The sequence below is a fragment of the Aulonocara stuartgranti genome, assembly GCF_965226115.1.
Source record: "Aulonocara stuartgranti genome assembly, chromosome: 7".
Taxonomy (NCBI): domain Eukaryota; kingdom Metazoa; phylum Chordata; class Actinopteri; order Cichliformes; family Cichlidae; genus Aulonocara; species Aulonocara stuartgranti.
Genome location: NC_138945.1, coordinates 59049668 through 59073699, shown reverse-complemented (window position 1 = coordinate 59073699; position 24032 = coordinate 59049668). Strand labels below are relative to the sequence as shown.

At 40.8% G+C, this 24032-nt stretch overlaps 2 protein-coding genes across 10 annotated transcripts in view; both read right to left on the bottom strand.

Moving 5' to 3' along the window:
* Positions 1 to 19038, bottom strand: part of ptprq (protein tyrosine phosphatase receptor type Q) — a 44215-nt gene extending 25177 nt beyond the window's left edge. For 2 of the 6 annotated variants that reach the window (XM_082539850.1, XM_082539852.1), the window contains exons 1-28: positions 18466 to 19038; positions 18180 to 18299; positions 17931 to 18075; positions 17550 to 17834; positions 17219 to 17436; positions 16424 to 16604; positions 15835 to 16203; positions 15444 to 15746; positions 14435 to 14731; positions 14028 to 14327; positions 12364 to 12494; positions 11937 to 12066; positions 11709 to 11862; positions 11480 to 11586; positions 9151 to 9248; positions 8600 to 8768; positions 8248 to 8508; positions 7959 to 8119; positions 6335 to 6446; positions 5546 to 5654; positions 4592 to 4706; positions 2561 to 2630; positions 2242 to 2441; positions 1830 to 2058; positions 1606 to 1734; positions 1361 to 1507; positions 1019 to 1176; positions 72 to 588 (exon numbers count right to left, since the gene is read on the bottom strand). In XM_082539850.1, the coding sequence (XP_082395976.1) occupies positions 72 to 588; positions 1019 to 1176; positions 1361 to 1507; positions 1606 to 1734; positions 1830 to 2058; positions 2242 to 2441; positions 2561 to 2630; positions 4592 to 4706; positions 5546 to 5654; positions 6335 to 6446; positions 7959 to 8119; positions 8248 to 8508; positions 8600 to 8768; positions 9151 to 9248; positions 11480 to 11586; positions 11709 to 11862; positions 11937 to 12066; positions 12364 to 12494; positions 14028 to 14327; positions 14435 to 14731; positions 15444 to 15746; positions 15835 to 16203; positions 16424 to 16604; positions 17219 to 17436; positions 17550 to 17834; positions 17931 to 18075; positions 18180 to 18299; positions 18466 to 18510 (5260 nt within the window). In that variant the 5' untranslated portion in view covers positions 18511 to 19038. Of the gene's footprint in view, positions 1 to 71; positions 589 to 1018; positions 1177 to 1360; positions 1508 to 1605; positions 1735 to 1829; positions 2059 to 2241; positions 2442 to 2560; positions 2631 to 4591; positions 4707 to 5545; positions 5655 to 6334; positions 6447 to 7958; positions 8120 to 8247; positions 8509 to 8599; positions 8769 to 9150; positions 9249 to 11479; positions 11587 to 11708; positions 11863 to 11936; positions 12067 to 12363; positions 12495 to 13012; positions 13221 to 14027; positions 14328 to 14434; positions 14732 to 15443; positions 15747 to 15834; positions 16204 to 16423; positions 16605 to 17218; positions 17437 to 17549; positions 17835 to 17930; positions 18076 to 18179; positions 18300 to 18465 lie in introns of those variants that run through there. The other 4 variants (XM_082539851.1, XM_082539854.1, XM_082539853.1 and 1 more) reach the window with 4 other exon arrangements.
* A 566-nt stretch (positions 19039 to 19604) lies between these two features.
* otogl (otogelin-like) overlaps positions 19605 to 24032 on the bottom strand; it is a 29097-nt gene continuing 24669 nt past the window's right edge. For 3 of the 4 annotated variants that reach the window (XM_082540436.1, XM_082540435.1, XM_082540434.1), the window contains 9 exons: positions 23920 to 24024; positions 23690 to 23730; positions 23516 to 23579; positions 23165 to 23343; positions 22458 to 22562; positions 22262 to 22381; positions 22083 to 22128; positions 20436 to 20515; positions 19605 to 20315 (listed from right to left, as the gene is read on the bottom strand). In XM_082540436.1, the coding sequence (XP_082396562.1) occupies positions 20115 to 20315; positions 20436 to 20515; positions 22083 to 22128; positions 22262 to 22381; positions 22458 to 22562; positions 23165 to 23343; positions 23516 to 23579; positions 23690 to 23730; positions 23920 to 24024 (941 nt within the window). In that variant the 3' untranslated portion in view covers positions 19605 to 20114. Of the gene's footprint in view, positions 20316 to 20435; positions 20516 to 22082; positions 22129 to 22261; positions 22382 to 22457; positions 22563 to 23160; positions 23344 to 23515; positions 23580 to 23689; positions 23731 to 23919; positions 24025 to 24032 lie in introns of those variants that run through there. The other variant, XR_014277783.1, reaches the window with a different exon arrangement.

Genomic DNA, 24032 nt, shown 5'->3' with positions numbered 1-24032 from the left:
TAATTCTGGTTAAAGCGAAGCAAAGCAAAGCAAAGTTAAAAAAATGCAGTGTTTACAGTTAGCTCTCCCACCTGTGGTACCAGACACAGCACCGCTGCGTGTTGAAAAGTGTTCTGTAATTGAAGCATCAAGTGTAGACAAGCGAAGCTGGCCTGGGGTCAGGGCCAAGGGGGCAGAGCCTGAGGTCACTTCCCCGGCATGTAATTGCTTCGTAAGCCAGGGTGGAAGTGTAACAGATGGCACAGAGGTAAGAGAAAGTGCAGACGTTCCAGAGACTGCAGAGTCAGAAGACTGCATATTTGGGTTGTCAGAGCGTGAGGCAGTGTCATAATCAGGGCTGGGCCTGTTGGTGGCCATGGGGTAAGTGGTTGGCTGAGCATTCGTGTTAGTGATGTAATCAGTGCTTCTAAGTCCAGAGTGTGTGAAACTGGAAGCAGTAGCACTAGTGTGCAGCGTGCGGTCTGAAATAGTAGCTGTAAAAGTTGGTGGAGATGTGATCAGACCAAGCTCAGCAGTTCTTTTATGCCTCTTTGAACTGTTATGGACATCAGGTGGACGTGTTTCATTTTCATAAAAACCAGTTGTATTCTGAAAGGAGACAATAAAAACACCTTATATATGGATATATGAGACTCATCATCCCTTAATGTGATTTCTAATAAAATCAGTAAGCATCAGTAGATAGCACTCATTATTAAAGGGGCTCCGATATAAAGTAGGTGTTTTTTTTTTTAATTATTCCTATAATAGGATACAGCAGCACACAGTCCATTGTAATCCACCAGACTAGTGGTTTAAAAAAGCCGATAATCCACTGTAGACTATTGCAGAGTGTTGCTGAACCATATTGATCTTTGAGAGTGTAGTGGTCTTACATCCGATCGTAAAACGACGACAGTGTATCATCAGCTGTAATGGATTGTACAAGTATTCATGACACAGCAACATATCACATGTCTTTAACTGTGTTTTTTAAGCTGGAAGCATAGAGCGGTAGAGATAATATCATCTGGCTTACTGCTGTCATCGTGATGTTCTGGAGCAGAGTTTCCTCAAACAGCACCAGAAGTCTGTATTGGATTATGGGACCGTTGGGCTGGGCAGGGCTTTTCCAACTTACACGAATTGAAACTGAATCCTCAGCAATTGCCATCAGGTGCTGCACTGCACTGGGTGCTATCCTCACAAACACACACACGCACATAGATAAACAGAAGCACAAAAACTAAATTTGCTCTTGTATTTTGTATGTATTTATTTTATTTGCTACCAATGTGTGCGTCTGTATTAAAAGTGAAACTACACTAAACTAACTAAACTGAACTTTTTCATTTATACTTCAATCTTGTAACTGCCTCACCTTCCGCAGGTGTAACGATGTCTCCCGTCGCTGCAGGACCCACCTCACCAGCTGCTTTTGCTCGGACGTCTACTATGTACCTCGTGTAGGGTTTCAAACCGGTAAAAGCAAAACGGGTATCTCCTGTGCTGTTCTCATACATAAAACCTTTAAAAAAAAACAGAACAAAATTTAAAACTGCATTGATTTTTGCGTGTATTATGTGTGCATGTAGCTGTGTTTGCTCTGAGTCAACATTTATCCACCTGTGGGTCCATGAAGGTAGAGTACGTAGGAGAACTTTCCTGTCGTGATGCTGGGAGGGCTCCAGGACACAGAGAATGATCGAGACGTCATGCTGAATACAGAGAAGTTTTGTGGCGGGTCTTCTGGAGCTGCACAAGCAGGAATATTTGTTTTCATACCTCAGTGCTAATATGAATACGAGCTTAATTAGTGCTAAAGTGTTTGCACGCTTCTTTTTCCACACCTGATTCTGGCATGCGAACCATAGTGGAGGCTACCTGTCCCTCTCCTTCAGAGGTGAAGGCGGACACCTCAAATAGATAGGCAATATAAGGTCGTAGCTGATCAACTCCTACTGATATGGGTACGTTCCAAGAGGCTGCAGGGGGCACAGCAGAGAGGGTGATGGGTGGCGATGATGCTGTTATCTCCAAGGGACTGAGAGTCGCACTGGACAGGATATCGGCTGCATCCTAGACACATGAAATCATGCGGGATAAAAAGAGAGAGTGCATTTAAGAAAAAAAGGAAAGAGAAAAGACGGTCGGCCTTGTGCATTTGAGCTATTTATCATCTTGACAGGAAAGTAGTATAGAACAAAAACACTTGGCAATAACAGCACAGTTTAGAAGGAGGGTGAAGGAAAAACACAGTACATTGCAGTGAGGCAGGGCTACAGTCATGATGTCCACTGCATTGACCTCCAGCAAACGGACAATCTGCCCAGTACGAGCAAATTTGGCCTTGACGGCGAACTTTGTGATGAGGCCATTGATGCGGTGTGGCAAGAACCAGGTAAGGACGACGAAGGTGTGGTTATGAGCATACGCTGTGAGATTGGTCACCAGGCCAGGGGCTGCAGGATGTGAATACACATGCAAATTCAGTGAAATATACATGCACATGTTATTTTTTTATGATGTTGAGACGCTTGGATCGGAGTGCAAGGCTGTGTGCTTGTGCATGAATACCCACGGGACTCTGCTGTCTTTATGTATAAAGATTTGCTGAATGCTCCTACTCCAAATGGAGATATAGCTGCTACCTAAAGAGAAACAGAGAGAGAGAGAGGAAGTGTTGGTAGGCATAATGATTAATTCATGTTCCTGTCAGTTATCATCTCCCAGTCATGTGCTAATCTCAGGCTGCTGGAACAAGCTGCCGTAGCAGAGTTTATTCAGAGATCCCAGAGATATATATTCTACAAAAATATATCTCATTATATAGCGTAGATGTAAACAGATCACAACACAGTCTCAAGTCTTTGAATTTTTTCCAGTAATTTAAGGTTGGATCAAAATTAAATAGCAATTTATCAGGTCAACTGTGGAGTCACTTAAATGGATTTTAGTTTTGTACTGGAGTAGTATGGGAACTGACATGTTATCTTAAAAAAGAACAAAGAAAAAATGTATTTCGTTCCTGCCTGAGATCAGAAAACAGCGCGCGCCGTTCAGCTATTTGTTTCTACCTTGTTGCCACGAAACGGTTAGCAGTGGGGTGCTGCAGGCGTTTCTCTGGTTCGTGTCAGTGTCATCCAATCAGCAGCCAAGCACATACAGGGTAACCCCAGAATAATTAAACAAGCAATGGACATAATGGATCAGTTGATCTAGGTGCAACACTACAATACAGGTGAGCTAAACATAACCCTCATGTCCTCAGATTTTCTCAGTGTTTCCTGTCACCTAACTCTCACACCTGCTTCACCTGTTCTTGACTAAACCTTCCTCCTTTATTCATATCTGAAATCACGCCGTTGTTCTCTGTCAGTTCCTTACACATCAAATGGGTTCCAGTTGTTTTTTGTTTTTTTTCACTTTTTCTGTTTACCACTTGCCTACATGCAAGATTGTTCTTTATTATTCGACTTCCATTCTTTATGCCAACATGACAAATGGCTGTATCCGTGCCTTTCTAAACTGAATGCTTTCAGCTTCACATCAGAAATAGGTAAGCTGAGGAAAAACTATCTCATATTCAGCTTTAGAGAAAAACTCAATGGGCTTTACTTTGAGGAATTACTGTTGAAAAAAGACAGAGCAGAAGAGATTTTTGCCCTTGTAAAAATACAGTGCAACAATGCAGCTTTCATTAAAACGCTAATCTGTGGCACAAATGCTTTTTCTATTTGTTTATTGAGAAATCTGTGGGGAAATAATAGCCCTTATACACTTGGTGACAAGAGTATAAGGGCTATTACAGGCTGAGGAAGAAATACGAATTTGCTTATGGGCTCAGCTGTGCGTAGGGTCTAGAGGTCTAGCAAACTCAGAGGTAAAATTTAGTAACATTATACGTGCAAACACACACAGATAAATGCAGTATGTGCAGCTATAATCTGTAAGTGTGTCACATCCATTTGTGTGAAGGTCATAGCGGGTTAATGAATTCTGAAAACCTTTAAGCATGATCGCATTCAAGCTCACTGACAACAGATAGTGGAAAGAGCCAAGACTCATCCATAGATCTGTTTACCTGTTTAATAATGCAATCAGGATCAATTACCAGTATTCAGCCAGATCAACAGAATAATCTGATCCTCTGTCACATAGTTACACACTCACATGCTGGGAGGGGGGCAGTTTCAAGGAGGTCTGTTAAGAGGGACAATGATCACAGTTCCCAGAAGTATATCTATTAATCAATTCATTTTAACATAATAAAAACTCATATTCAAAAGCTCTTTTATGTGCAGTATCCCTGCAGGACAGCTTGTTCTGTTTTGATTCAATCTGGGACTTTTTAAACAAAATTTGCTAGGTCAGCCTTTATTTGATAAGACTCCAGAGACTAGACAGGTAAAGGGGGAAAGAGACGAAAGAAATGGTGTGGAGCAGACTTGAACCCCTGCCACTGTAGCTCCTTTGGGCCACGGCTTTGTAGTCAAAACAGGTAAGTTGGAGCAGTTCCCGAGAATGAGTTTTATTTTGTTTTATTGTTTATAGTGAATTCACCAAACAATCTGACTGTAAACTTAATTTAATTCTGACTATTATATTCTACCTGAATGTGGTAGGTAGATCCTGAAGTAAAGTCAGTGATCAGGGTCTCTGGTATATCCAGGTATTTTGTCACCTGTGTGAAAGCGGGGTCAGGATAAGGACACACCTCCTTGTACCTGCAGTAAGAAACCAGGTAGTTAAGATCATCATATCTCAACTTCACACTTATGAAATTTATGCAACTGAATGAATATACAATATATGGTCAGATGCAAAACTGTCGAACTGTACTCAACTACACTTAATATTTCTTGTTTACTTATCTTATTGACCTTATAGTGCCGTATCAACCCACTTTGCTCTCGCACTGCAGGTTTACCTGTTGTTCCTAGATTATTTAAAAGTACAACAGGAGGCAGAGCCTTCAGTTTTCAGGACCCTCTTCTATGGAACCAGCTATACAGCTGCTTCATGAGGTGAATATTTCACTGATCTACATTAATCCAAAAACTGGTAACTAGCTCTGTGCTGATCTTTGAATTTTTAACATATAGTAATAAGGTCTTGTTGTAATATATTTTTAACATTAAAAATAATCCCTAGGAAAGTATTTCAAACCATTTTTGCACAAAAAAGCCAGGTTGTACTGTAGACATGTATCTCGAACACCTCAAATGCCAATTTCTGGCTATTTGCTGCTAATATTGGCATCTGCATTTATAACGGTCAATAAATGAAAATTGTAAAAGTGAAGAAGTGATCATTGTTGATGTTGTATAGGTTGTCCAGCAGAAGGTATTCTGCGACATCCCTTTTGGCAACATGTGTAAACGTGACAGAAAAACTACATAGAAGATATATAGATAGATCAATAAGTATTTAGCACTTGTTTAGTACATGTTGCTGATTATACTGCACTTTTACATAAGATGTGAGATCAAAACTTTTGACTATACTAAACTATGATAGTGTATGTATCTTAGACAGTTTTCCAAAGAAGATCTTGAAAAACTACCTTATGACATATCCATCTATATCTTTGGCATTAGACAGTATATTCCAGGAAAGCAGGATGCCATTAGAGCCGACAGCTTCTCCCTCTAGGCCTGAAGGTGGACCAGGAACTGATGAAGATGAGGGCAGCCGTGTGAAGGAGATAGATGATGTAAACATAAGCAGAACACAAGTAAAGTAAAAATATCTAAAAATTACACAAATAGCTGTATATTACATGTCTGTTAATCATCTGTACTTGAGCCAACTGGCGCCTCAGTGGGCTCAAATATGTAATCTCTTATCTAATCCCCTCGGCTTCTCCTGTGTAAAACATCACCAACAAAACAAACTCAGTACACTTGTTTTGATTAATAACTTTTGTACTATCTACCCGACAGACTACTGTGTCGTCTGAAGAATGGTGTTGCTATCTGTTGTAGACTGATCCTCTGAGTGTGTGTGGGTGTGTGTGTGTTGGGTCTGCATGAAGGGTGTTTTAGGCTGAACCCTGATGAATAAGGCTTCACACAGCAGTGGCATTTCACTGACATTCACTGCAGACCCATTCATCCTGTGGTTCAAAAACCCAGGCTTAAGTTACCTAAAAGGAATTAAACAGCAAAGTAGGCACACACACACATTTATACACACACCTCCACTGTGCCAATCCCTTTTCCTCAGTGTGTATGTGTGTGTGTAATATATATATATACAGTGAGCAAATACAAAACGAGTTCCTGATGGTGCTTTAACATCTGAAAAAACAAAACGTACACAAACAACACCAAACTGTGTGTGTGTGTCTTACCGCTCCCATTCATGTTGATCATGCGGCTGACTCCACGGCTGATGTTCGAGGAGGAGGCTGCTGTGACTGTTACAGTGTATTGTGTCTTGGGGCTGACATTTACCACATCGGCCTGTGGGAGCAGAAAAATAAATAAATCTACTTGCTCATCAGCAATGTAACGTGCTACTTCCCAATTATTTCTCTTTTAAAACCTAAATGTATTTTTGTTTGATGGATTTTAAACTGGATTTTATGCAAAATCATTATTGCTTAAAATTATAGACAGCTGAAAAATTGCTTAAACATTTTTAGACAACACATGCAGCAGTAATCCCTTTATTGTCTTTTCATTTGTCTTTTATTGTCTTTTTTCTTCAGTTTTTTTGCAGTAATATTCATCTAAATGACAAAATACATGCAATTTTCACTCCATTATTTTACTCCATTATGCTGCCTATGACAGAATTACCAGACCTCTCCTCATCCATCTAAATCAATTTGAAGGTGGGTATTAGTGAATGGATGACAGCTTGTGGTTGCACTTGTTTGCATTTTAACATCTGTGAGACAGACGAGCTCTGCTTCCCGCATCACTGCTTTTTTGCTTCAGTGCATGTTGTAGCATCTGTGACATCAAGGTGTTGGATAGTGTGTTACCTTTCAGAAAAATGACTAAACACTCAGACACGGTAAGAAAGGGTGCTTTAAAATTGATCTTACTGCATGTGCATTCATTTGTAAAGCTAAAACGTGACTCTGAATGGTTAGTGTATTACTGTTACACATACATAACATATCTATGTGCGCAGTTTAGAAATAACTGTGTGCACCAGAGCCATGTAACCATTGTCTAATTCTTACCTGTGAATGCACCTGGCCCAGGCACAGTGTGAGCAGTAGGATGTCTGAGAAGAAGGCCATGCTGGGTTTTCGAGTTAGCTTTAGTTTAGTCACAGCAGGTTAGAGGCCTCACCAGTATACCTGTTTCCAGAATTAGTGCACAAATGTTAGCAGTGGGCTACAGGTAATCCAGTGAGCCGGACAGGGATGACTCCGAGTCTAGAAGCTGCTGGTTAATGGCATTAATGAAGGTTACAGGGTTAGTCATCCAGGCATTAAATACTGAAAGATCCTGCTCTTGAGGTAGTCCAAAATGTTTGGAATTTTACAAGGAAGGGCAGTGGGTCCTTTCATTAGCACAAGGCTAACAGTCTCCCACTGGTCTCTCCCTCCAGGAGAGCTGCTTAAGCAAATGAATGATTCAGGGTTGAGCTCAAGAGGGCAACTTAACAAATAATGAGATCTATTACTCAACTCTCTGTACTGTCTATGTGTGTGGTTTGAGGTGTGTCAGGTTACATTTTGGGGGGTAACTGACACCTGGCTGCCGGTAGAAGCCGGAATGTGACTGGTCAAGAGATCTATGTGTGTATGTGTGTGTACTTTTTTCACTTTAATATTACAACACTACTGCAACTCTGAGTTTGTTCCTTTTACTCAAACACTGCTTTGGTGAAATGACAAAGGCTTTGATGATACTTAGGTGAACTTTTTACACGCTTGTTGTCCCAGCGTCTACAATTATGGTACATTTCTTAACTTAACCTTTAAACAGTATGCGTCTAACTAAGTATGTGTGTACCTGAATGTATCCGTCACGTGCGGGGTGCATGGTGATATTTCCTTGGTTTGGTAGCAGATTTACTTGGTAATGATCCACACACCCTACTGCCTGTTCCCAACGCAACGAGAAGGCACATGCAGATAGGTATGTGATATGTAATCCTTGCACAGGGGCTGGCACTCAAGAAGAACATGAAAGGGAAAAACAATGTTAGCAGAGAGTTTCTAACATTTATGAAGACATGATCAAGGCTGGTGATAAGAACGGGGTGGAGGTGCTGACCAGCATCATTTGTGATATCATTTACCTGTAGTTACAGTCAGAAACGCAGAGCGTCCTGCTGTCACTCCTTTCACTCTTTCAACAGTCACGTTGTAGCTGCAGCCACCCAGCAACCCTGTAACCACAGCAACCTGCTTCTCCTTGGGTATGGTGAGTGTGGACGTGACTAAAGTGTTGGTCACAGTCACTCGGTGGAAGTCAAACTCTCCATGTGTACTGTCCCAGCTCACAGACGCAGAAGAAGAGGTCAGGTGATCTAAATAGAGATGGTGTATTCCTGCTGGGCCTGAAACACAATTTAGAATTTTTGCCTCTTGTTTTGGAAAGTGCTCTTGTTTCGGTGCGTCTCTGTTTCTAGATGCTTTTGCGTCACTCACGTGTGCTGAACCTTTTGTGGACCGCATGACTGGAGTCTGAGCCCAGTACGCTCTGAACGCTAACCCCATAATCTGATCCGGGGATCAGATCCTTCACCTCACAACTTGTGCCTTGGACAAGCACCTCGGTCCATGACTTCCTGTCTACAGACAGCAGGCCAAAAAGAAGCTGAGAAAAAAAACAAAAAACAACTAATATAACAGATTATATTTCTGTCTATTTTTATTCAACATTTTAAATATTGCTCATATTTTCTGCTTTAAATAATAACTCAGTGAGCACTTTTGTTGTGTGTCGGCAATGTGCTTGGTCATTCTTCCTGGATGTAGCTCTGTGGAGGTCATATTTCTCTGAAGTAACCAAATCCGTGGCGTGCCAACAGCAGTTGCTTAGTAACAACGGGTGAGTGTAGAACCTGACCCAGGTGATGTACTTTTATCTATCAATCATATCAATCAATATTTTGGGGGTATGAATCAGTATACCAATATACCATGGCATCTCGTACTGCCTCTACCTCTGGACTTGCGCATTGCTGTGCATGTCTTACCTTGTACTGCATCACCTGTCCTGGTGGCGGTCTCCAGGTGACAGACACAGACGTCACTGCGTTTTCTGAAAGAGTCACTTCCTGTGGCACCTCAGGAACTTGAGACAAGGTGCTTGTTAGCATTTGACACCACATACTCACACCTAAAAAGTTAAACTTTCTGTGTTCTTTACTGGTTCAGTTCATTCTAAACCAGCAGGGGGCGACACTGGATACGACCGAGCACCAGTGGTGGAGGGTGTATTGAGACTCTAGTGCAAGTAGCAATACTGCAGTATAAAAACAGTCTTTTAAAAGTAAAAGTCATGCATTTGAACACAAGGCAATCAAAAGATGGGCTAAATTTACCAAAAGTATCAATTACTTTAATGTTTACTGTAGCTAATAAGCATTATAATGGTTAATTATTACAGACTGGTGATTGAAAAATGGGGACTATGTATAAAAATGTCTGTAATTCCAAAACAATTAATGCAGTGCTTTTGTTAAACCTCTTGAATGAAAGCTCAGAGTCTGTACTTCAATCACATCTTGACTTTATTTATAATCCACTTTAATGGTATACAGAGACAAAGCTACAAAAAAAATGTATCTTTGTCCAGCAAATTATGGACCTAATTCTATATGCAACATAACTGATTATAGTATTACATTATTAAATATATTTTCTGTACTTTTTTGGATATTTTTATTGGTTTAAGTTCCTTGTTCCATTGCTTAGTATATATTTTTTTACCTTTCCAATATATTTTGTTTTGTATGAATTTATTTTACTTTAATGAGCTAAATCATTTTTGATGCATTGGTTGCTGTAACACAGCGATTTCAAAATGTTTAATTTTTACACAGTTTTACCCAAATTTGCTGTAGAAATGCTGTTATTGTCGTGTGGTTTTGTGATTATTCTGAGTTGCTGTTTTCTGTTGTATTCAGTTTTGATTTTGCGGTTGTTTTAGTAATTTCGAGTTTTTGTGACATTATTAAGTTTATGTTTCCTGCTTCTGCTTTAGGGTTGTTCTAATGATGAATTAGATTGTTGTGATAACGTTTTGTTAAACTGATAATTAACTAACTGAAATTGAGTTTCAGCTCTGGCCCCAGATGTCAGCCTAATGCATACCTTAATCAAGGCATGTAATAACAACATGTGCCAGAACATGCAAAACTAACAGACGAAACTCTGTTCAGACAGTGAACGGATTGATTCTTATATAATGCTTTTCTAGTCTCCCAGATTACTCAAAGTGGTCTATCCAACATGCCACATTCACCCTATCACACACACTCTTCTTAACTGAGTGCTTTCTAAGTACACTGATACACATTCACACTCTTGACATGCAAACTAGAGAAACCAGGGATCGAACCACTAACCTTCCGATCAGTAGGTGACCCACTCTACCTCCTGAGCTACAGCCACCCACTGGCAGAGATGACTAAACCGTTACTAGGTTTTGGATAAAGTGTACACTCACAAACCTGTCAAATCTGTATTTGAAACATTGGCTACCATAGCAGTATAGTATTGCAACATGGCATTTGGGTCTTCTAACTAAAATAGGAACATAAATAGTTCCATTATTTCCAGATCTGGCCTACATCTGGTTGACATACACTCTGCCATGAAACCAGACAGTCAGAAGTGCCAGCTTGGTGCCAGATCTGGGCCAGACCTGTTTTCTATGGGCCTGGGCCACATAAACCAAACCACAATCGAGCCAGATATGGCATGCCATCACGTAGACAGTGCCATCTATGTCAGGCCTGGCCCATATCTGGATGACATATGTCTTATCATGCCAGAAGTCCGCCAGCAGTGCCGGCTTGATACCAGATCTGGGCCGGGCCTGCTTGCTATGTGGGTTTAGTTTCTGTGTTTACGCCTTTATGTTAGTCTGAGTCTTGTTGTCTCCATCTCTTTTGGATTGTTTCCTGCTTTACTTTGATAGTTGGTTTTCTATGGTGTCTTGTTTTGTGTTTTACTTCCAGTCTGACTGTCTTGATTACTTGCCTGTGCTTCATTCCTCTTCCATCGGCGATGCCCTGTTAGTCTTCAGTGTAAATATAGTCCGGCCTTCTGCTCTGTTTGGCTGTCTATTGTGTGTTTTGCTGTTTTTATAGACTCTGATGATCAGTTTTTAGATAAAGTTCACTCTTGATTTTACTCTGTCTGCATTCAGGTCTACCTTTGAAGTGAACCTTAACAAATGCAGATAGAAGTAATTTTGCTTCTCTTCTTTATCTAATACGTGCTATTTCTGAATACATTTGAATTTATTTGCGCTCATCTATTTTGTACTTCATCAACATTATTCGATTGAACACTTACTAGTACAGAGGGTCATAGTAGCAGGTTTACTTCTTCTGTCCCCACTGATGGTAATAACTTCAACTGTGTACTGGCTTCCAGAAGCGAGGCACTTGAAGCAGAATAATCTGTGTACACACACTCAGCTTTAGCACTCTGTGTTTTTAAGTAGTTTCGATCTGATGATTGAAACGCCAGGCTCATAAACCCGCAGTAATTTGTGTACTGACTGAGAAGAACGGAGACTGACCTGGGCTCCTGATAAGATGTGATCCGCTCCTGAGTGCTTGTTCTGTTTTTGATCGACAGGATGAGTGTAGTCACCAATCCCCTCAACATACTCCAACTAATGCATATGGATGATGTGGTTTTATTGACAAGAGAGACCTCCACTGGGCTGGAAGCTGGCACAGCAGAAAGTGATAGTTATTAGGAAAGAGAGACAGAGACGTGCTTGTACTTGTGTGTCTGTATTTACCTGCAGTGATATTAATCGTAACTGGTGAACTGTCAGTAAAGGACTGCTTCTCTGTCCGTACTTCGAATCGGTAAAGCGAGCCTGGAGTAAGACCTGAAAATACTGCACTCTGACTCAACACCTTCTGCACCTGCAGCACACAAATCAGATAACCAGCAAAGCTGACCAAGACCCTTATTATAATTGTATATATTTATACTGAATACATTAAAAACATGCCAATTATTGTTTACCATAAGTCTCCCCTGAAGCTACTTCTGATTAGTGAAACACTTGAGGAAATTTATTTCAGTGGGTGTGAAAACTTCTGATTTAATTATCAAACCAGACACTGAAAAGTTGTCGGGGAAATCAAATAAAGGCTTCTGTTGATATGCTTCCTAAACAGGTGAATTTTTGGGAGCTTTTTTAGTTGTTGTATTTTTACCTTCTGTGAGCTTTCACATTTGAGACAGATGACCTCGTAGCTGTGATCCTGGCCTGGTGCAGGATCCCAAAGCAGCTCAATGGATGTATCTGTCACCTGACCCTCCCTTACTCTGCTAGGAGGAGCCAGACCTAAAGTTACAAAGCATATATCACATCCCATTAAGTGTAACGATTATTAAAAGTTCTAATAATTTATGCAAACAATGTTTTAGAAACAGATTTAAAGATTTTATTCATTTAGAAAATCCAAACTCCACAGAAAATTTGTGTTATAGTTTGATATGAAGTTTCAAACAAAGGGATCAAAATACAGTATCTATCATACAGTTCTGAGCACGGCCTCTGTGATCTGTGATGCATCTTTTTAAAACATTAAATGTTATCACTAAAAATAAAAAAAAAAAAGAGAGAGAAACAGTGAAGTCGTGCCAAGATTAGGATGGATTACATTTGAAATTGAATTACTGCTATCTCCATGACATGATGAAGATGCACAATCTGCTTTTAAGTGAAGCCAAATGAGCAGCGCAAAAGAAAATAAGCCCTCTCCAGATTACGGTAACGCAACCACCATCCACAAACAGTAAACAAGAAAAGAGATTGGGGAATACATCTGCTACCGCCTCAGGAATACTTAGATGGCTAACCTCTATCATGGGCCATTCAACAATTTGTTACAGAGCGAGGATACACAGCAAGTAGTAGCTTGACTTTTTTTGCACGACTCTCATCATACAATCCATCTGTAAGAATTAGGACAGTTACAATAAATGAATAGAAATAGTGTTCAGAATATCGGCAGTCATACATTAATTTTGTTTTCTTGCGTTTCTGATGTGTAATGTGGCTTTTCTGTCATTTGGGTTGGACAGCAGTTTCTTGTGTTTCGGGGGGGTCTTATGATGAGGTCTTCTCTTAACCTTTGACAAAGGTATTTGAGAGCATTTGTGATGTTTTGTACAGACATAGAGTGTTTGGGCGTTTTTTTTACATGTATTTACAATTGCCTGAAAAATGTTTTTCAGATCATCCATAACACATTTTTCTTTGTGTTTCTCCAGTTTTGTGCACATGCATTAAAAAAAAAAGCATAATTTCTTTTGTCTTTGTTTGAGCTTCATTGCTCGCTTAATCACTTTCCTCATCATATTTACAGACTACTCCACCTCTGCCTGAGGGGCAGCTCTCTCAGTCAGCCCTGACCTACTTTGGTCATCATCTGTTAATACTGCAGTTTCAACTTAACCCACTAATAAAACAGGAACTTTTGATCAAAGAGATGCACTGTAGCTCACTGAGTTCTTTTTATACTTGAATAAGCTTTCTCAAATTAAATCTGTGACTTGACATTTTAGTGGCCTTATCCATTATTTGATTCAAATTGAATTTGCTGAAGCATAGAGCTCGAAGAACAAAACATGTATATCTACCCAATTACTTACCATCTGGACTCTATGTGCCTATCTTAGTTATGTGAAATAGGATGATATGATCAGCTCCACTGCAGTCAAGGGTTGCACTAAGCTATCTTAATTAAAGTGGCCTTAAATCTCTGTGTTTGTGTTGGCACCTCTCAGTTAGGAGCAGTTTAAGTGCAGCTGTTACGCGCACTCTGAAGAGTGCATGCATTTGTATGTGCTGGTAGTGACAGAGGTAACTCACTTGTTCTAAAGAGGCGGCTGTAGTATGGTGGTCCCAACTGCTCTCGGCTCGTGCTGTGCACTCTGAGCTGGTACGGTGACCCCGGACTGAGGTTGCTGAGTTTTATGAGATGAACTTGAGCAGTGAGGGAGTACCAGTCACACAGATAGTTGCCCAAACCCTTGCAAACAGTATCCCAGTCTCCAGGACACGCACACACTTTTACGCCATCCATCACACCCAGTTGTGGATGCTGGATGTACAGTTGTGCATAGTTTGTACCCACCGAGACAGGCACTGCTACCTGCACTGGCATAGGAGCTATATACACAAAGACAAACAAAACGAGTCAAAGACAGATAGTGGAGTATCTTAGATAATAAAAAATTGCAATACATCTATTTGGACACTTTTATTATTTCTCTTACCTGTGGTGTGTATGACGCTAGACCTCTTGCTCCTGTCATTTCCCTTCAGAGCAACAACTCCAACTTCATACGTCTGACCAGGAGTAAATGTGCCCAAATTAAAACACATGGATCCATTTATCAAGTGTCCATATGCGCTGGAGTGGTTTAGCCACAACAAAGGAGCAGTAGGATTGTCAAGAGGTTGGGATGTGATAAAGTAACCGTCTGGAGGATCGCTGGGTGGTTGGGTGCCACAGACAGTCAGATTTCTGCTCCTAGTGCTTATCACTACCAGACCACTGAGAGCCTTCACCACTAAGAAGTACAAACCAGCATTATTTGAAAGTCAGAGGTTAAAAAGCTACATGATTACTTATGCATACCTGCACATAACCATTTCATTTAATATTGTACTGAAAAAAAATCTATACTGCCCATATTATTTAGGAGAGCATTGCAAAGCAGTCAGAAACACATCTATGAAATCATATTTGCCAACAGGATCATCAGTGAATACTGATGAGTAGATGTAAACACATGCAAAAAATTAATAACCTCTCAAGTAATGTTGGAATGGCAGTAAAAATCAAACTGAAACTAGCCCACTTGGATGTGAAGCGATTTAGCTGCTTAATAAGATGCATATTTTGAGAAGGTAATAGTCTGCGTTCATGCCATCTGCACTTGTGACACTTTGCGCCTTTTACTCTGGTGAAATGAATCACCCTGGCATCACAATACTGTCTTCCACTTCACAGCAATGCTTAAGTGCACTGGACAGACTTAAAGGTTGCTTACATGAGCAACTAATGTGTAGAATAACTTCAATTTTCTGTAAAGTTTCCATTTGCATTTACCTTATCTTGTCAGTATTTGCAGAGATTTCAAATAAGCCATGCGATTGTTAAAAAGTACAAGATAATTACTAGAATATAATTTAAAAATAGGTAGAGCATAGCACCAGACAGTACTTACTGGACAACAAGCTTTTAGAAATTGTTCATGAATCTAACATTTACATGCTTACCAGTTTTTACAGTTAGAGTTGCCTGTCCACAGCTCCCTATCCCATGCTCGGTAACTGTGTATACTTCAATCCTGTATTTCCTGTGAGATTCCAGCCCTCCAATTACTGCAGTATAGGACCTCAACCCAGATGACCTGGAGATGTTTGCCATGCCAACTACACCATCCTGTTTCGAAGACATGTCTTCATATAGTACAACAAAAGTCCAACCAGCCACAAATGACGCATCTGGCAGCATCCAATGAACGCTAATGTGACTGGCTGTAATGGGACCAACAGTGATATTTTGAGCAGGGTGAGGTCCTGTAAGAAAGGCAGTGTAAATATTAAAAGTCAGCCTCTATTAATATAATGTCCTTTGAATTGTGTAAGTGGTTATCAATACACTCACTAGTATATGCAATTTGTGTTTGTCCCAAGCTCCAAGCGAAGCCAGGAGGGTGAGACGCTTGAAGGGTGAAGGAGTAGATGCTTCCTGGAGATAAACCTGCTAAAGTTACGCCTCTAGAAGAGATCGAAATGGGGACCCTTACAATTTTTTTAGGCGTGCTCTGGTTCTTTGTGCCCATTTGGTCCTCTTGCTTCCTTTCTTCTTCACTTGGATCCCACTCTCCGTATTCTTCCTCTTGGTACTGCAGGAATACCTCAAATGATGAAAGAGCAGGTGAGTTACAGAGTGAGAGATCACTCCAACGAAGCTCTACCAGGTCCTCTGTCACCTGAACCAGGTCGAATGAGAATGAGGCAGGAACTAAACGTGCTGTAAAGAAGGAAAAAAGCAATATCTTAGCACCCTGAAAAGATAAATAAGTGGCAGAAGTGCTCACAAATTGCATGGTTTGAATCTGTAAGTGCTGTGCAATATCACAAACGAAATGTGGTGATACTCCCAAATTATATATTGCATATGACTTATACATTACAACTACTGTTAAATATTATATGCTGGCTAATAAACAGCTCGTGCACAAGTTATTTACTTTGATATTGGCAGATAAAGGGTAAGGGGATGTTACAGAAGAATGAAGTGAGAAAGAATCCCGGCCCCGTGGCATTCCTCTGGAAAGCGAAGCAGTCCGTCTGGTTGGCTGGTAGCAGAGTCTTCATAGTGTTTGTTCGGTTATATGATGAGCCATCAGACCAGAGAGGTCGGCCCTCTTCCTGTAGGGCAAGAAAGAGGCAGACATCACGAGTCGAATGCCATTTAAGTATGAAAAACAAACTTTCCCTCTGAAGGTTACGTGCTGCGGTGAAGCATTGTCAAAGTGAACAACGTTTTGTGAAAAACCTCCCCTTGCGATATCCAGCACTTCAGCGATGGCTTGCAGAGTTTTTCTAACTAAATTATTTTAACAAAACTTTAGAAAAATCCTACCAGGAATATTTTTGAACAGTTTGGACCTCCCTTGTTAGGCATATTTTGCTTTTTGTCATAAAAACATATTCATAATTACCTAAATGCAAAACCTGTTTTTTTCCTCACAAGGTTTGTGTTTGATTTCAAGTGTGAAAAACTTTTATGCAAAGAAATTGTATTTATGCAGAAAAAAAAGTTTAAATATAATGTCATGCAGCACACGTTCCACAACCACCTAACCCCGGAGGATATTTAAGTGCATGTTTTTCAATATATTTAATCAAAATGTTGTTTTGTTTTTAGAAAATCCTCTCTAAAGTACTAAGTGCTCAGTTATTCATGACAAAAATGAAAAATTAAAGTCATTATAAATGCTGCTTTTTAGAATTAAAGTGATTTAAAATATGTTTGTGCATACCTGCTGGTCATTAAGTCCCGTCCATAGCAGCAGCAAGTTGTTCTGGGACAGGAGGTAAGAAGATATAAAAAACAGATCTTCCAGGCTCTTCAGGTTAGCCAGATGACTTCCTGCTGCAAGGTCTGAACATCTGTGCAGTGCATCACTCCAGGTCAACCCTGTTCTTCTCACAATGTAGCAGCTTCCCCCAATGGCAATCCAGCCAGGTGGGCACTGAGCTGCAGAAACATATTACAATCAGCTTACAGTACAAATTCCTGACTGCAGTCACTAAAAGGTTAATAATTGAGCTGTGGTCATGCGATCACAGGATTACTAATGTTCACAATACCTGTTTCCAGACGAATTCTGAGTCTCTGCTTCAAGGTCATATTAAACTGTTTGATGTATGTAGTCACTGTGACTTTGGCCTTGAAGCGTGTGCCCGGCTGCAAACCTTTCATTGTATACTGGGATTTTACTTCTGAAGAGTTTATGTTGAAGATGTGCACGACAGTTTCTGTGTGTGTGTTGTACAGGCTTATGGAGGACAGGGTCTGCAGCCTGTGAAGTTTCCATGTCAGAAGGGCGGTGGTGGTTGTGCTGTATACATTAAAGGAGGACGTGGACACTGGAACTGTTGAGACACAAAAAGGGGATGAGGTGTTAACGTTATTAAACATGATAGAAATACAACATGTGGTGTTTGGATTCAGACTTCACAGACACTCACGGAAGTGAAAGGTCTTTGTCTCGAGCACCGCATCACACCTGCTGGCTCTCAGCGTGATGTTATACCCCTTCTGATCCTCAACCATTCTCAATAATATCCTGCAGTGATGGGAGCATGCTGAGTTATTGAAGCTCTTCACATATACCTGCAAAGATGTGACAGAAAGTGAGAACAGAGTAAACTTTATAAAAACGAACAAAACTTAATAAGACTTTCACAGCTTTTTTTCACCATTACTAATGTTCTTACCAGATGGTTACTTGCAGGTCTGCAGGTGACCCTGTAGCTGTCTGGATCTTGACTAAAGGGCTGAAAAAGAACTTCAACCTCAACAGTGTTTGAATGTTTTTCACAGGTTAGCAAGACCACCTGTGGAAAGAGAAAGGGATTAAATGTCTGCTGAATAATTGAATGTGCCCCAAATCGCTATGTAATATTTAAATCTTACTGATACAGGAAAATAACTGAGCCTAAAAGACCCAGAATGCAGTTTTACCTTATTTACAGATAACTGCTACGTGCAGGGTTACCTTACCTGACATAAACTTGCTAGTAGCCACAGGCGCTGTGTTTGACCCATTGGGAATCTTAATCCATCTCATTTAGCACACCTTCCAGGAGTGTCACTGATCCACATGGGTACATGCAGTCACTTCCACGCCCAGACACAACAGATCCTTCCTCTCGTCAGCCATTGGTCGCACAAAAAGAAAATCCAAGCCAGCTGTGCGTAAACATCAGTTGTGGAAAGTCCCAAACTATTTTGGTCGCTGACGTAAAACTGAAGAACAAGAAAAGTGAACGGGTTGAAACTTTTTCATTTTTTTCGTGAAACCTTTCAGCTTTTACTTAGTTCAGTTACAGCTGCCTCGACGTGTTAATGCCTGGGGGGAGTCTCTTAGTTTTACTTCACATTTACGCAGAGCCAAGACTTTGAATTTAGCGCGCACTCGAAGCCAAAGTTCCCTCGAGAAGCAAGCCTCAAGTGAAGAAGGAGGCAGTCTTCCTGGGTTTGTAGGAGGAGAGAGAGATTGCGTGTGCATTAGTTCAACCCAATTTGTTCTGCCTCCTTGTCGGGATAAGAGCACTTTACCATGACAACCATGGGCACACGGCCACTCCAGTGCTGGGCTCCTGAGGAGGGGGATAAGTAGAGAGAGATGGACATGTGGGGCATACTGAGGGGAAAAGATGTGGTGGGATTTTATGAGCAATTGAGATGTCCTCACTGGGCAAAGCCGCCCGCCATGCTTCACACCTCTAGAGTAACGGTCAACCACTCGGTTAGAGCAGACAGTTCATGACTGTTTTCACGACTTTATTTAACCTCTAAAATAAGCATGTGCTGCAAATTGCTCCGAGCATTGCAGTGGTAAGAATGGTTTGGCTCTGAGGTGGGGTGTGGTGGGAGCGCTGGCCCATGTGGAATGACAGGAATGTGAAAGGGAGAAATGATTGACAGGCAAAGAGCTGACTTTACTAAGGGCGTCTGTTGTCAAGAGGTGACTCCCACTCAGCAATAACCTCTGAAAAGTGAGACATAAATATGTGTCAGCACTATTAATGCTGAACCAGAATGAGTATGTGTGTAATAAAGGTTTAATGAAAGAGAAAGTGGAGGGAGTATAAAAACATCGCAGGTCATGAGGACACAGTTTTAGACAACAGCACTGTTAAATCTTTTATTAAACTACTGTAAAAACTAAAAGGAAGACAAAATAACATTTGAGAAAGAAATTCAACTTTTCTAAGACAACAAAGCATAAAGGCTAAATGAATCTTATAAGACAAACCAAAATTCATATACAGTGTTTAAACACAACTGCTATTTAAAAACGCAACAACGTGTTCATATACTGTAGGCTCAAAAGCTTAGGGTACCATCAGCTGAAAGCACTAGAAGCTGAATGGGTTGGCACTGCAGGACTTACAGAAAATAAGGCTAAAGTGCGAGAAAACTATCTGGAAAACAATCTGCCTCTTAAATCGGTTATTCTCATATCTTTTAGTTACAACTATGACTCAAAGTCAGTGTTGTAAAGTGTATTAAGACAACGACAACAAAAAAAAAGACATGGCTGGTTTTCATGTTTGTCCATTAGTAAAACAATATTCAGATATCCCCCTACCCCACCCTGTTATTTAGACGTTCTCTTCACTTGTCTTGCTCTCATTCAGCCGTTTTTAGTTCCACTGGCACGAACAGTCCAGAGGCTCTTGGAAGTTGTACTCCACGACTGTGGCATTGCGAGAGCAGTAGAGTGCGACGGAGCGGGTCTGCAGTCCACTCTCACGGCAGCATTTACAGAATCTGGCGTGACTGTTGATGTTAAAGTTGAATATGGTGGCTGATGGACATTTCCCGTCGCAGGAATATACTGTAACCTGCCAAATGAAAAACATATATTTACTAAACAAAACACAACCACAACTACTAAATGTGTTTAAAATTCTGCTTTCACAGACTCCTCATTTTCACAAGTGAATGTCTCTTTTCTCTCTCACCGGTGCATTGCTCCTGCAATCATCTTTTCTAATGGTAGTCCGGATGGCCACCCGCTTACATGTCTTGCCGTCCTCTTTACCTGCAGAGATTTTCACACAGACTAACACTCAGGAAGAAATATAGGATCCTCCGAGTAATCATAGATCCTTAACACACCAGATATTTTTAGAGAAGCCTATATACACCAAACTGATGTTTGGTGTTTGGCACACAGTAATGATAATATGCTCACTTTCAAATGCACTTTAATCATTACACTACAGAGACTTCACATACACACTGAAATGCCTATTCACTTTGGCTCTTTGTTGCTGAGCAGTAGGCGCTTACTTTGATTGACAGCTGGGTGATGGGTGGGGGTGTGGGATACAGGTCCCCCAGCACAGTTCCACTGAATGGCTACTGACCTAAATTTAACCTTACTTTTAAACCAATCAAAGTTTCAAAGAATTCTGTGTGGGCCTGAAATTCATGAAAAAAAACAGAAGTGCTTCTTCTAAACATTTGTGTGTGCATTACTGAAGCTTATATTATTTCACAAGAAGTGCAATTTTTATTTTATTAAGGTCTTTCTGTTACAAATAACCTAAAATGCTTTGCAGGTTATATTGTGTTTTAAGGATCTGACCAAAAGTGGAGAGAGGAAATGAAACGATAAGACATACAGACACTGAAAAAGACATAAAAAACCGCATTTACACCGTACACATTCAGAATTTGAAAACACAAGGGAATGAGTCACTGAGAGCAAGGATGCCAAAGAAGTCGGAATAGTGCAAGATGGTGGTACCTGTGTCACAGTTTGTACTACCAGTAGGCGTTACAGGATTAACGGTAAATGGTAAAACACCCACTCCAGAACCTGGAAACATCGTTGGCACCGCAGCCGTCCGGTTCAAAGAACGTCAGGAGAACACAAGGTTATGTTTTGTTCAGAAAGCACAGTTTAATGTCACACACAAACACACAGCGGATGGAATCATTGCGGCCTGCATGCACATGGATGTCGCATCTTTTTTGGGTCACTCCAGGCAGCCAGCCAAGGAACGCAGTCATTTGATGTACTACAAAGCTCAGCAGGGCGAATGCTAACCCCTGCACCATCTCACATCTTCACTGTGAACACCTCAACTGGCCAAACAGCAAGAACAACTGCTTAAGCAGGCAAGCGGGCAAGGCTGCAATGCTGAATCCAAAGAGAGAGGAAATCTCACCACTGTATGTTTATTACAAATTTCATCCACATAGCTCAGAAGATACTTTAACTCAAACTTTTTCCAAACATCAAGATAGTTCAGTTATGTTCACCCTTAAAGTACAGTTTCAGGAGGTTGTGAGTGTAGTGTAGTATATCCCTTTGAATGTATTGGTTAGTTAATTACTTGAGGTTTTCAGCAAGTATTTCTTCAGTTTATGCTGTGGTAGCTCTTAAATATGTCAACAGAAGGTTTTGGGGACACCAGGGAAAGCAAGGGACTGTGAAATGTACTCATAGGCCAACAGGCTTTATGTTCACCGTCTACAAAAGGCCACACCCCCAACCAGTCAGCCAATAAGCCCATCCACTGCCAAGCAACAAGGCGCTCACCCCTCTAATTGACTGCTCAAAGCGACACCAGAAGCCCTGAATAAATTTAAAGACTCACATGTCCTGCAACAGCCATCCACATAGCTCTGAACAACACCGCCATTCTGCAAAGAAGATAGGAAAGAAATACTAAAAGTTTAATATATAAGAAAAAATATCAAACTGAGCAACTTTAGATAAAAAATTAGGCATCGTTAAACTCATACTTAGATATAGATTATAAGTAGCGGTCCTAACCTGAATACATTCTGTATCATTGAAAGGTGGGCAAACCACCCCAGAGGCAAGTATCACCGCTCCCACTGCAGTTTCCATGCAGTCGTAACGTGTGCAGTTCTCCACCCAGGAACTCCCTGCCTGCACACACAGTCAGAATTAGCACTGTTAAAGATTTGCTTTAATTGCACTTGGATGTGGATCTGTTCATTCTTACAGTGAAAAGCTCCGTTGTCCCGTTTTCATTAGTGAAAGTACAGGAGATATTTTTACAGGAACCACAGCACACCTGAGGGTCTGTAGATGGTACATACACCTGATGCTGAAAGGTTAAAGGAAAGGAGGACCAACAGAAAAAAGAATATAACAGGATGAGATGTGGCGCAAATGCCTCAGTTGAGATAAAACTTCAGGATTTTGCTCACATTTAAATACACTGAATACAGAGACAGTAGTCAAATGAAAATCTTGGTAATCTCCTCTTCAACCAAACTATAAATTGGAGATTGGGAGGGAAAGGAAAGCCTAACTCAAATAAAATATAGCTGTGATATGCAAACTGCTGAAAAGTTTTCACATAACTTCTTTTGCCATCTGTTTTAACTCTATTAGGCCACACATGAGATGCTATTAATTACTTTGGAGCTGACTCTTAGTAAAAGTTCAGTAAATGTAAAGGTTAATTATGGTAGCAATCAACTTCTGGTTTCAGTGAGTTCCCAGCTGAGAGAATAAGGGGCTATTTTTCACAGAGAGTCTGTTACTACCACTGTCAAATCAATACTTACAGGCTTTTCATGTAGTGCTTTTCTCCTTATGAAACTAACACAGGAAATTGCCTGATCAACGATTGATTGGATAAGAGAATATTGACCAATCAAGTGACCAGTCAAACCTGAGATTAAAGCTCCATTGGATACATACTGGTCCACATTTTTGGGAGCAGTTGACAGAGGTGATTTCCATGGCATAATAACCCGAGTCTGGATCTTTATGATGCAGGCACTGGACAGTGTAGCACAGTTCTCCCTCAAAGTACTGAACCAGAGACTGGCCTGGGCCCAGCACTGTCACCCCTTGGAAAAGACACACCTCTGCCTTCTCTGCACACACACAAACATAGAAGAAAAGATTACGCCGCATGCAAAAAGGTAACTATTAAAGCTGCTGAGCATTTTGGAAATAAAGTAGTGTTAAACAGAAAGGATTTCTGCAGAGACTCTGTTGTCACACTATTATCAGGTGTCTGTGTGCTTTCAGTCACGTTACACATACGGCATGTACGCTGAGGACAGCCACAGTTGGTGTTGCTGTCTGGAACCTCCATCAGCACCTCCCCCTGAGAGAAAAACAGATTGCTGACTTAACTGAATTTGCTCACTTTTTCCTCTTCCTTGCAGAAAAACCCGATTAGACAGTGACTTCTGATTCAGCTTTTTGCTGACTTACCACCTGACAGATGGGGAAAGAACTGTCCTCACATTGGCATTCTGGACGTGAAAGAAAAAAGTTGAAGAGGAAGGTAGTGTGAGGTTTACGCAAAGGGCATGACAGGCTTAGCAACTTCTGAGTTTACTGCAGTCATCAACACAGCAGTGAATTGACAAGTAATTATTTGGATGAGTGTGCATACGCGGGTGTGCATGTGAATGAATATGTGTGTGTTGTCGATTGTGTACCACAGTGATGCTGGGGGCAGCAATGCCCGGGAATGGCAGTTTGGACAAGAGAGAGACCAGGTGCACAGCTCACAGATGATTCAGGGCACAGATTGACATCACAGACTGCAATA